Below are 13346 nucleotides of genomic sequence, written 5' to 3'. Positions count from 1 at the left end.
CCATGTACGAAGCTAACAACAGAAATAATTAAAAATGGTTACAAATAACATTTGTATCTATATTTAAAAAGCTCTTCAATTGCCCAAGCAGATGTTGTTACAGATTTTTGTCTTTGATATGATAAATTTACCAATAATTTTGAAAATCTGTGCTTAAGGAATGTGCTTTCAAGTTTTGCATAGTTGAGCTGCACTTTGTGAAAGTTCAAGCAGCTGTACTGACAAACCACTTGACCATTTGTAACTGAGACTGTTTTAGACACAGACCAAGTTCTGGGGCTTTATGTTCTGTATTTTATGTTCAGAAACATGTACTTGAATTTCTTATTTTGATGTCCAAAAGTGTGTGATATATTATACACACACACACACATACACACACACACACACGCAAACACACACACATTCTCTCATATGTAGGTGTGTATGTGTAAGTATATACATATATACTCATATCCTCCTCTTTTGTGTATGTATATATTTTTATATTCTATATTCAACCTAAGTTGGAGGTGAAGATGTATTTACTTTGCCTTTTAATTAAAAAATTCAGTTTAAGCTTTCACTATTTAATTTTAAAAAATTTTTCTTTTTGCCTAGGTTGAAGAAATTGTGGATGTTGGATCATTTGCCCCAGAAGACATCCATATTCCTAAGATTTATGTACATCGCCTTATAAAGGGAGAAAAATATGAGAAAAGAATTGAGGTAACTGACCTAGCTTCTTTTTCATTGTTTATAGATCTGATTATCAATGACACATGTCACTGTGACCACTTCAGGTGACAGGGAATTAGAGCTGAATATGAAGTCTTGCTTTGGATCTTAGTAGGAGCTTTTCATGTGTCCATTGTGAGGGGATGTGACCAACTGCCTAACTGTGTAGCCCAGCAGTGCTTTGTGTTCACAGGATGTACATCCCCAGGTTAAATGATTCCTTAGACTTCTAGGCTTGTATAACTGTCTTAATTTATGATGCATTATTTTGACTGACTCAGTGGAGAAAGGTTATTGGGTCTTTGGTAGCTTTACCCCTGCCAGGCTCTTGATGTGATTGTACAGAAATGTCTATCTATCTTGAAGTTGCTTTGCGCTTTACAGAGAACATCATTTCCCATTAGTGATGGGTGCTAGGCAGCTGGTAGGTATAAAATCATGGCTCAAAGTGGCTATCATGAGCATTGCAGATATACCAAAGCTACTGAGAACCTTGGAGAAAGACTTGCTAGGACACAATTGTTATGCAGATTCAAGTCTCCAGCAATCAGCAACAAAATATACATGCCCTAGGAGCTATTGGAATCAGAGGTGCTCTCTACCCTGTGGACATAAAATAGACATTCTGCAATCTAAAAGTGGCATCAGGAGCTAGGGAGAAAGAATGGGACATTTACAAACAGGAACCAGAGTCTGTGTCAAGAAGATTTAGCAATGAAAATTGTTTCCTGACTGGTTTCTGGATATTTCTTTGATTCCCTGTGATGCACTTGTAGCAAACCAGTCTAGACTCTGCAGGTGGAAATAAGCAATTGGCAGCAGCAACACTTGGTAAACACCTCCTGACAGGCCTGCAAAAACAGATCCCAAGGTCTATCCCTTTTTCTTTGTTCTGGCTTCTCCCTGAGCACCTGATGAGATTCAGTTGTAGGTGTCTTAAGGATAAAAGTGGTAGCAGTCAAGGTGACAGTAACAGAGCGATTATTTATTTCAAAGAGACAGGAAAAGTATGTCTTCCTCTTCAAATCTGACCGCTTTTACTTACTTTCTAGAAAATAAAATCTGTCATCAAATGTCACCCATGTTATTCTTTTTTAAAATTCTGTTTTATAATTGCAGATTTGTCTCATAGTAGTAACAGGAGAGATTATTTTTTTGTGGTAAAAGCATGTATTTTCAGCAGTGATAAAAAATAGAAGGTACATCACAATCATGAATAATTTATTTCTGTTTACTTTAAAGCGTTTATCAGTCCGGAAAGCAGGGGACGAGGTGAAGGCCAAATCTGGCAAACCCGGTGACAGCGTGAGGGAGCGCATCATCAAGCGGGCGGCTCTAGAATTTGAGGACGGCATGTTCGGTATCCTTGGTCTTCCCGGGACGGGAAGAGACGTTTTCACTTTTCCCAGGTTTTTAGGCCTCCTGTAGCGTGATCGTTCTCTAGTCTATTGCAACTTTTTAAAATTATTTATTTATGCATACATGAACTGGGGTACAGGCCTGATGTGTGTGTGGGCGGGGGTTAAGAGGATTCACCAGAGATAGAGTGGGGAACAGAACAGGCAGATTGACTGAAATACACTGTTGAGGGGAGCAGCGGGCGTGTCAGGAGAGGTCTGCTGCGCCATGTGAGTCACCACCCTGGCTGGGGATTGAACTCGTGCTGCAGTGGCTGCAGATAGCTTCACAGGTTGCATCTTAACCCCTTGTGCCACCAGGGAGGCCCCCTATTGTAACTTTTAAAGCAGTCCACCAAGTATTACAAAATATGGCTTATATCTTAAAGATACCAAGATATATAAAACTGGAGTATAATCTGTAATCTTGAAACTGGATGGCCATCAAAACTTTGCTTAGCTATTTTGTAATATACCATGGATTTCAGTACAATCTGGCATTTGACTGGGGGTTGTTGAGAAAAGAGCTTATTCCAAATGAGGATTTCAACTCTCCCAAGTACTAGTTATAACCAGTACTATTTACTTTCTCTCTATCCTGATATTTGCATACTCATTGAAACATCAGATCCAACTTCTTAACAACCCCATGTTTCCCTTGACAAAAGTCCCACGAGTGTACCCTTTCATATCTGATGTTTTGCAATGGTATTCAATGACTGATTCAAAATCTGCCTTAGATTCTTTGTCAGAAAAGAGGTAGGTAGAGATAAATTAGTACTAATAGTGCCTGAGTTTTCAATGAATTCAAATCACAGGGAGTCTGTTCATCAGTTTGCTACAAACTATTTAACTATATAAGACAAATAATACATATCAGTACAAATTATGCAAATTAAATGTTGCTGCTTGAATACAGTAAAGGAATAGCTCAAGGTACAGGACAGGAGGACTTGAAACATGACAGGTGTACTCATTCTGTGAGCTTCTCCTAGTCCATGAAGATAGTCTTGTTGACTGATAGCAACGAAGAGAGCTCTCCTTTTCTGTTTTCTTTTGACATCTGCCATATCATTTTTCTTTTTTCCCAGTTTGTGCTTTGTGTTACATGGAGAATTCACTTAGGGAGAGATTATAGTAGTGCCTCCTCTTCACCTCTGTAATCAATGAACTGTAGAGTCCGCTAAATGGAAGTGGGCAGGTGGAAGTTGGCCAATGAGTTTTTTCCTCATCTCCAGCCAGTTGGTTTATCACTGATATTTAAATATTGACTGTATGATATCACTGATTTTAGATGATAATGGCTTATAGGTGTTTTTTAATTCACCGTAGTGTGTTGTATATGGAAAGTATTTGTAAGTCAGCTCATATCAATTGCTTTTCCATATCACCCACTTTTTCAATTCAAAGCATGCAAACTTTTCTTTCCTTGGTATGTGGCTCAGTAGAAAGTTAAAAGAATGGAGAAAATGATAGAATGTGATGAAATAATTATGGTATAAGGCTTGTAATTTGGGTGGCCTTGCCCTAAAGTACCTGCTCATGATAGAATCAGTATGTTCTTTATGTCACAGTGAAAAGTGAAATTCAAGTGACACTATATTGTGCTCCATTGTGATCTGATAGGAGTTGAACCAAGTAGCTGTCGTTTGCTGCATCATAGTCTTACTGAATCCACAAGAAGTGACCTGGTCCATTGAGTTTCCTGCTGGCCTTTTTGTCTGCAGTATGGCAGCATTATACAAACTATTTTTTCTGGCCTTGATTCATAAAGATCTCACTGTTAATACAATGTTATCAGAGTACCACCTTTCTCTTCACCTTCCGGTATCTTTGTGGGAAAGCATTTTAATGTTACTGAAAAAGCTGTGATTAATTAGAGATCTTAAAAAAACTTACAAAGTGTGTCTAAAGGGTAATCAAATAATGTATTTTGTGATTATATTTAGATCAAGTGCCTTCAAAGAAGGCTTCTGTTCAGACTTACATATATAGGTTTATGGTTTATGACATAATCTCTCTACCTTTTACATGCTGGACCTTAACATCTTTTTTTCCAGCTAACTTGGGCATAGGAATCCCGCTTCTGGCCAGTAACTTCATTAGTCCAAATTTGACTGTCCATCTGCAGAGTGAAAATGGAGTCCTGGGTTTGGTAAGATGGAAATTTAAGTTTTATTTATCCACTGTATTTCATATAGTGAAATCTTCCTATAACTAAGAGTTGTTAACTTAAAGTTCCCAACCTTATTTTTCTCTTTTTATTATCATAATGAAATATTTAACTTCCATAAAGTGTTGGTAATTGTGAGCTTGTAGTGTTACATTTTTCACCTGCACTTTTAATAGCTTTTAAACTTTGGTGATGTTTAGATAATAGTTTTCATTTGCCCAATCACAGTTGGTTGTTGAAAAGATTTGTCAATATGAGAAATGGAGTCATGAAAACATCAAATACTCTTTTAAAGTTCATTTCCAGCCTTTTGATTATAATTTCCTAGAATTTTTGGAGAAGTTGTTGATATTACAGTATTAGTGTGTGATTCAGTGAGAAACTTCTTTTACTAACTAGACAATTGCTTTATTTCACAGGGTCCATATCCATTACAAGATGAAGTTGATGCAGATCTAATCAACGCAGGTAGACTCACTTATTATGTACTTCCCCAAAGTTCTTCTTTGCTGTTAAGTTAGTTCTATGCTAAATAATAGTAAGGGGGGGGGACACTTAATTCTATGTCTCTTCCTGCAGAATGTGCCACTGTATTGTTTGTTGAGGAGGAGAGAAGAGCCTACTTAGTCCCTACCTTGCCTGACTTGCTTGTCAGGGATCTCCTCTTATTTAACACAGAGTAAGATAAAGGAAAAATTGCAGGTGGATGTGTGTATTATGTCATCAAGAGCTTTGGTGGGTCAGTCAGGTTTCTGGCTATAAGTAGAGAGCATCTCAAATGGGGGAAATGAGATGAATGGAGGAAGAGACAAGGGGGATGGACGACAGTTACTATAACACACAGGGCTTATGGGGCAGTGGTAGAAAAGAGGAACCTCTAGCAGGAACTGGAACCTGCAGGACGAAGCTGGTATAGGGACATGGCCATCGTGCAGCACCTTAGTGAGGGTGAGGCGGGGTCTCCTGCTGCATCCTTTGGCCAATTCCAGCATTGAAAAGGGTCTTTTTCTCAGGACAAGAAGGCTGGGAAGGGATTCCCCAGGGGCAAAAAGAAAAGATCCAGTGCACTAGGTTTCTTGTTATAGGAGTTGCTTACTGTCGTCTGTCTTCATTGGAGTGGGTAAATCATCTCCAAAGGGTACGCTGTGCCCCCAAGTACTGCTCAGTGAAGTGAGTGATAAATCCAGTTTCTTTGAAGAGTGCACTTTACCCTTGTCTTCTTTGTTATTGCATTCGGGTGCTTTACCTTTTATTATTAGGCTTTTTTTTTTTTTAAAGATTTTTTTATTTATACATACAGGAACTGAGGTACAGGCCAGAGTTGTGGGGGGTGAGAGGATTCACCGGAGACAGAGCAGGTAACAGAACAGGCAGACTGACTGAACTACACTGCTGAGGGGAGCAGCGAGTGAGTCAGGAGAGGTCTGCTGTGCCATGTGGGTAGCTCCCTGGCTGGCCGGGGATCAAACTCGTGCTGCAGTGGCTGTGGATGGCTTCATAGGTTGCGTCCTAACCCCTTGCACCACCGGGGAGGCCCTTATTTTTAGGCTTTTTTTAACTGGGACATAGGGTCGCATGTAGCAACCTAGAGGAGCAAACGCAGGTGAGACCTTTTGGCTTTCCTTACTGCGAAGCTCAAAGCAATCCAGTCTCTATGTAGGGGCAAAGGTTATCTTATAATGGGGCTGCCTGAAAGAAGCTAATTTTGTTCTAGTTTAATTTCCTCCAACCTTCTTTTATTCCTATTCACTCTACCCCCACAAAAGTATTCTTACTTCACATTCAAAAATAGTATGTGTAAATCTCAGAAGAGAAGCAATATGAGCCAAACATAAAGGCCAGCTGCCAAGTAGAATTGCTGTTTGATACTTAGAATTTTTGGAAGTAAAACAGCTTCTAGTTGAATAGTTGAATTAGTTAACACAACTCAACTCTGAGAGGCCCACTGTGATAAAGCAGTGACATTTAACCAAGGCTGTAATTTAATTGTGCTGTACCCTTGAGCAATAGCTCATTGATCTGTGAAAATATTTGCTGCTTGGTTTAATTAATTTATGATGTTAAGTTATTTGCAAAATGAATAACTTCATTTTCCAAATTTGAGCATTGGATTCATGCGTCACTTTTTTAAAAAAAGATTTATTTATTTATGCATATGAGAACTGGGGTGCAGGCCAGAGGTGCAGGGGGTGAGAGGATTCACCAGAGACAGAGTGGGGAACAGAACAGGTGGATTGACTGAAATACACTGCTGAGGGGAGAAGCGGGTGAGACAGGTGAGGTCTGCTGTACTATGTGGGTAGCTCCCTGGTCAGGGATTGAACTGCAGTGGCTGCACATAGCTTCACAGTGCTGACACATAAACCCTTGTGCCATCAGGAAGGCCCAATGAACCCACTTTTATTGGAAAAGCAACCATTCTTTTCAGTGACATTGTGAATGGTAGGTATTTTGAGTCCGTGGAGCTTAAAGGTAGCTCAGTCCTAATGAAGCTACCAGCTTTATACTTCAATTTGTGAAATAACACCTATAATCTTAACTACTTTGTAAAGCAAGAATTTTTTAAAAATGTATTTATTTTCTTACAACATTGTTCATTTTTGTATAATATTTGATTTCTCCTCTAAGGTGTACTGCCTATAGTTCTCCCACCACCATAGCACCCATGATCTGTCACCACAGGCCCTTGTGCTCTTCCCTCCATTGTTTTGACCACTCTCCCTCCCCCACCCCTGCTGTATGCCTCAGATCTATGGTCAGCTTGTAAGTTTTGTTTTTTTCCTGACCCTTTGTTCAGTTTCCTTATATTCCACTTAGAAGTGAAGTCACTAGATATTTCTTTTTCCTTCTTATTTACTTCACTTAGCATAATCCCTTCCAGCTCCATCTATGTTGCTGCAAATGGCATGAGTTTATCTTTTTTGATTGCTGAGAAGTATTCCATTGTATGTATGTTTGTATACATATGTACGTGTGTCTATACATACACACACACACATACCCCACACGCACATCTTCTTGATCCATTCATAAGTTTTGGGGGCAGTTAGGTTTTTCCATAACTTGGCTATTGTAAATAGTGCTGTAGTAAACATAGGCATGCAGGTTTCCTTTCAAATTAGTGTTTTTATATCCTTTAGGTAGATTCCTGTATTGGAATCACTGGGTCATATGCGAGATCCATTTTTCATGTTTTGAGGAACCTCTATACAACTTTCCAAAGTGGTTGGACCGGTTTGCATTCCCACCAGCAATGTAAGAGGGTTCCTTTTCTCCACATCCTCACCAGCATATGTTGTTTCCAGTTTTTTTAATACGAACCGTTCTCACTAGTGTGAGGTGGTATCTCATTGTGGTTTTGATTTGCATCTCCCTAATGATAAATGATGTTGAACATATTTTCTTATGCCTGTGGGCCACTTGCATTTCCCCTTTGGTGAAGTGTCTTTTTAGCTCTTCTGCCCACTTTTTGACTTGGGTGTTTTTGTTGAATCATGTGAGCTCTTTGTAGATTTTTGAAATCAGTCCCTTATCAGTTGTATGGAGTGCAAATGTTTTCTCCCAGTCAGTAGGAGGTCTCTCCATTTTGGTCACTGTGTCTTTTACTGTATAGAAGCTTTTCACTTTGATGTAGTCCCCACTGTTTATCTTCCCCTTTGTTTCCTTGCTTCCGGAGGAGGAGGAGATGAGTCACCAAGGGTGTTACTGAGGTATATGTGCTGGAGTGTTTTGCCTGTGTTTTCTTCCACATAATTTATGGTTTCAGGCCTTACATTCAAGTTTTTTTTTTTACCCATTTTGAGTTGGTTTTTGTGTATGGCTTGAGATAGTAGTCTAGTTTTTTCTTTTGTGAGTGGTGGTCCAGTTTTACCAGTAACATCTATTGAAGCGACTCTCTTTGTTCCAGTGTATATTCTTTGCTCCTTTGTCGTAGATTAGGTGACCATATATGTGTGGTTTTATTTCTGGGCTTTCACTTCGGTTCCATTGTTCCGTGTGTCTGTTTTTGTTCTGTTACTGTATTGGTTTTTTGTAGTATAGGTTGAGGTCTGGGAGTGTAACACCTCCTTTCTTCCCCATTTTGTTAGGAGAGCTTTGGATGTTCAACGCTTTTTAAAATAAGAATGTTTTAGTTATGACTAGTCAAGCTAAAAATCAAATGAATAATTCTATAACTCTTTCACCAAAGTCCTCTTTAGGATTTATGACACTTTAACTTTTAGAGTTGTAAATTGGGGAGAAATTCTGTGAGCGTGAGAGCCTAGAATTAACATTAGTGCTTTCTGTGACTCCCAACATTTGGAAGTTATCAGAATGATCAGCCCATTGTGTTAGTTGAAAGAATTTTGGCAAGAAATTCCCTGGAGTGAATAGAGAGTTACTATCTGGTTATAATTAGTGAACTTAAAAATTTTTAAATAATAGAATTATTCCTGAGTATCCATTTTTTCTAAATAATAGTCTCATATGGTTATGTAAAAATAAATTACCACCATTTGTACAGCACCCTATAGTTTACAGCATACTTTTCATATATATTATGCTATTTAGTCTCAAATGAAAACAGGAAACTCAGGCCCAGAAAAATGAGGTATAAGCTCAAGATCACATTGTGGTGGGTTGGACTTATGCATAGCTCCTGCGCCTGCCCCCTGCCTTCTCTACACACTGAGTTACACCCACCGATAACCTGAGTTTTTCAAAGGGGCGAAAGGCAGTGTCTAGAACATTTCAGAAGGCTCATAAAGATCTGGGCTCAAACATACAGTGACCCAATGCCATTGTGAAATTTCTAACAAACGTCGTTTTAGCTTTCATAGTAATGTGCCTTTTGCATCCCTTTCTATTTCTTTTTCTTTTTTTTAAAGATTTATTTATTTACACAAGTACTGGGGTACAGGCCAGAGGCGCAGGAGGGTAAGAGAATCCACCAGAGACAGAGCAGGGAGCAGAACAGGCAGAAGGACCGAAATATACTGCTGAGGGGAGCAGTGGGTGAGACAGGAGAGATCTGTCACACCATGTGGCAATCTCCCCAGCTGGGAATCGAACCAGCGCCGCAGAGGCTGCGGACAGCTTCACAGCGCTGCGCTCAACCCGCTGTGCCACTGGGGAGGCCCCTTTTCTATTTTTTTTTTAAAGATTTATTTATTTATGCATACAAGAACTGGGGTACAGGCCAGAGGTGCGGGGGGGTGAGAGGATTCACCAGAGACAGAGTGGGGAACAGAACAGGCAGACTGACTGAAACACACTGATGAGGGGAGCAGCGGACGAGTCAGGAGAGGTCTGTTGCTCCATGTGGGCTGCTCCCTGGCTGTCTGGGAATCGAACTCATGCTGCAGTGGCCATGGACTACTTCATAGGTTGCGTCTTAACCCTTGCACCACCAGGGAGGCCCCCTTCTATTTTTTAATAACATTTTCTTATTTTGAATGACTTACCTTGGATTGAAACCTTGTCAGTGTCATAACTTGTAACTTTCTCTGGCCCTTGCCTTGTGCCTGTAGAGCAGTGGCTCTCAATGGGCTGAAGCTCTCCCAGCTCAGAGTTTACTGTAATGTGGTGACTGACACCCACTATGTGCTCTCAGACAGCAGAGGTTGTGCTGTGATTTAGCAGGCAGGGAACAAAAAGCTGAGATTTTTTTCTTCTTTTTTTATCATGCAGATTCTTCCTCTTTGCATAGCCACCTCACAACACTTGTGAGGAGCTGGATTTGCTGGACACAGAACTTGTGTTAAGATAAGGTTCACTTGCATTATCCTTAACCTGAAGCTGGAGTTGCAGGCTGGCTGTATAATCCCATCACGGAACTAGCGCTTGTTCCTGTGGCATTTCCTTAGAGGGGCGACAGCAATGTCTCTTTTATAAGTAGGTTTGGAGTGAGGAATAATAACAATGACAACAATAAAAATTCATGTTTTGAGAGACCTTTCTCTGTGCCAGGCATTAGAATAAGGACTTTACATGCATTATTTCATTTAATCCTCCACATCTTATGTGCTGTCTAAAAAGCCCTACTAACCTTGTCAGAAAGAATTTTCCAAAGCTTTTCAGTGTTCCTGTAGTTTGAAAGATGTGAAAATGTTCCCTTTGTTTAGAATCAAACTCTTTAGGGGAATAAATATTTCAGCATGATATAAATAGTCTTCTCTATACTCAAGCTCAAATGGAGGGGGATATTTGTGGGACGGTAGCCTTCAGGCAGGACTTGAGAAGCTGAGACTACAGCTGCAAGGCACAGGTGGGCTTGATCAGATCCCTTCGATGCTTCTGTGTCTGAGAGAGAGCTTCTCCTCCCTGCTTAGCTCCACCCTCCCTTGGGTGGGGCTGGGAACCTGGAACCTTCCTTTTCCTGGGGTCCACCCTGTTACATTATCACCATGCAAGGGCAAATTTGAACAATTTTCATGACCAAATGCTCCTCTTCACAGGGTGGGCAGTTCCCACTGTGTTCCCTGTACCCCCACTGGCATTGCATTTTGGTATAGGGAGTCTTTACTAAAAGGGAGTTTTAGTTACTAAGACTTTACTAAGGGAGTCTTAGTTCTTGAGGAAACAGAAGAGGTATGGACCTCTCTCTTTACCATGATACTCTTAGAACTCTAACAGCTTTCTCTTTCCTTTTCTTCCCTGTGTGTGTGTGCATGCATGTTTAGGCAAGGAAACAGTTACTGTTCTTCCAGGAGCCTCTTATTTCTCCAGTGATGAATCATTCGCCATGATTAGAGGGTATGTAATAACGGGCGCCTCGTGTTCCACGAGGTGTGGAATGAGCTGAGTCATCCCTGGAGTGTGTTAGCAAGACTCCAACACAGTCACGTTTCCCAGCTAGAAAACTCCCAGGGGTTGGTTTAGCTGTGCCAAGATGTGCAGTGATTCACCTAGGGTGTTGGGCTTTGCAAAGTCCAGCATGCTATTATTAGAAGAACCTTCAAACCATAATCTATATCTGAGCGCCAACTATACTGAAGTACACTTTCAAGGTTCCTCCTGAGGATCCTAACATTTTCTGTAAACCACGTATTAATATTCTAGCCAGAATCTGTCTTCAGAGTGAGCCACATTCTCCCTCACCAAAGGAAACAAGCTCACTGTCTGCACACACCTGTTTTTAATGTGTTTTTGAAAACAATATAGGCTATAATTTTTAAAGAGATTTCTTAATGGTTACTTCTCTACATCAGCTTGGATTTGTCTGGAAATCAGATGTGTGGGGGCGGGGAGAAAACAAATGTATTTTGGAGATATAGAATTCTATATTTAAATTGCTGGCGATTTCAGCTAGTTGGGACATAAAGCTTGTACAATTTGCTTTAGATTTCCTCTTTCTTTTTCTCAGGGGACACGTTGACCTAACAATGCTGGGAGCGATGCAGGTGTCCAAGTATGGTGACCTGGCTAACTGGATGATACCTGTAAGTGACACGTGTCTTCTGAATCAAACGTGGGTCAGATTCATTATTTTGAATCACACTTTAATTAAGCAGTCACTAAGAAATACCCAGCACTGCTGCTTTCCTTGGTAGTTGGGGTGAAAAATAAGATCAGGTCAAAGCAGAATTTCCCATGGAGCAATAGACAGTTGGGAAGGTTAAAAAAAAAAAAAGTAAAGGAGTCAATTGTATTATGATACAAGTTAGAAATACAAATATTTTTCATAACTAAAAGAATAATTAACATGCTCATTAATTTTAGGTTAATTGTATTATTTTCTTATTCACCCAAATAATTAAAATCCCTCCTTAATCAGTCATGTGACCCCACAAGTAATCAATCATTTTGTCTCTTATTGTAGAATATAGAGCTTATGGGGCTTAAACATATTCGCATTGATCATGCTCAGTGAAATAAGCCAGAAAGAAAAAGAAAAATACCGGATGGTCTCACTCATAGCAGGAATCTAGAAAACTTAAATAAGGGACCAGGAAAATGAATAACTATAAGAAAGTGAAAATCAAAATCAACAAACAACTATGAACCAGAGACACTCTATGGGGGGTGGGGGACGGGGAGGGGAGGGATTGGGGTCAAAATAAGGGGGTTGCAATTGTATGGGGAATATAAAAATAAAATAAAAAAAAATGAGGAGAAACCAAAAACAGACAAACAAACAAACAAAACATGTTCCCATTTACATATGACTTGAATCAAGGAAGAAACCTCTTTAATACTCAGCATTGGAAAAGGGATTGTAGTCAGTCAATGAGTTTATGAATGTGGTTCTTAAGGTCCCAGTTTGTTGCTTTCTGAAATATGTACCAAAACCACACTGAATGCTTGTCTATGAACATGAGCTCATTTTGTCTGGTAACTCAGGTTAGTCAGTGTGTCTCTATGGCACTAGGTAAAAGGAATTTGATTCAGTAACAGGTTGGTGTTCAATGGTTTGACAGTAGTATTTTTAAAAAACACGTTTTTAGAACCTTTATATTTTTCCCCATTAATTTTGTGAGGATGTAGATTAATAGGTGGTTGTTAATAATATTAGAAAGAGTGTTAGTTTTTTTCTTTCACTCCAATACCTTCTGAAATATTCTTTAAAAGGCCTGGTTCTCAAAGTTGGCTGTATATTGGAATCACCTAGGAGTTACAACTTGATATCTGGGACCTCGGTTACAGAGTTCCCAATTTAAGTCATCTGGGATGTGGTCTGGACAATGGGTATTTTGAAAGCAAGCCTGGTGATTACAATATATAATCAAGTTGGAGAACTAGTATTAAAGAATGATTGATCATAAATTAAATTTAGAATGTAAGAGGAAATATCGTTAACCCATTCAAAGAAAGAACTGTTAGAAAATTATGGATTGTATTGTTTTAGTTTTAAAATGTCTATCATTCTAAATTTGCCATAGTTATGAGAGTTGGGAGCTCATGAAGTTCGAGAAATCAAAGAGTGTCTCCTGAGCATGGAGCATGGTGCAGAGTCAGGGCAACAGTTTATGGGAATACTTATTTATGTAGAATTCAGCATGTTTTTCTATTCAAATCTCTGAGAAAAGGACTTATGGAATAGTAGAAGGAGCATGGAAAGCAAGCCTTGGGTTTTAGCC

The 13346-nt window shown here is 39.6% G+C and overlaps 1 protein-coding gene across 3 annotated transcripts in view; it reads left to right on the top strand.

Annotated features, from left to right (window-relative positions):
• Positions 1-13346, top strand: part of OXCT1 (3-oxoacid CoA-transferase 1) — a gene marked incomplete at its 5' end in the record, with an annotated part of 133339 nt that overhangs the window by 60983 nt on the left and 59010 nt on the right. For all 3 annotated transcript variants that reach the window (XM_084233777.1, XM_084233778.1, XM_084233776.1), the window contains 6 exons: positions 601-708; positions 1960-2077; positions 4175-4269; positions 4707-4755; positions 10950-11022; positions 11633-11708. In XM_084233777.1, the coding sequence (XP_084089903.1) occupies positions 601-708; positions 1960-2077; positions 4175-4269; positions 4707-4755; positions 10950-11022; positions 11633-11708 (519 nt within the window). The remainder of the gene's footprint in view (positions 1-600; positions 709-1959; positions 2078-4174; positions 4270-4706; positions 4756-10949; positions 11023-11632; positions 11709-13346) is intronic.

The sequence above is a fragment of the Talpa europaea genome (genome assembly GCF_964194135.1).
Source record: "Talpa europaea genome assembly, chromosome: 5".
NCBI lineage: Eukaryota > Metazoa > Chordata > Mammalia > Eulipotyphla > Talpidae > Talpa > Talpa europaea.
The sequence above is the reverse complement of the archived record's forward strand: the minus strand, read 5'-3'. Positions and strand labels throughout refer to the sequence as shown.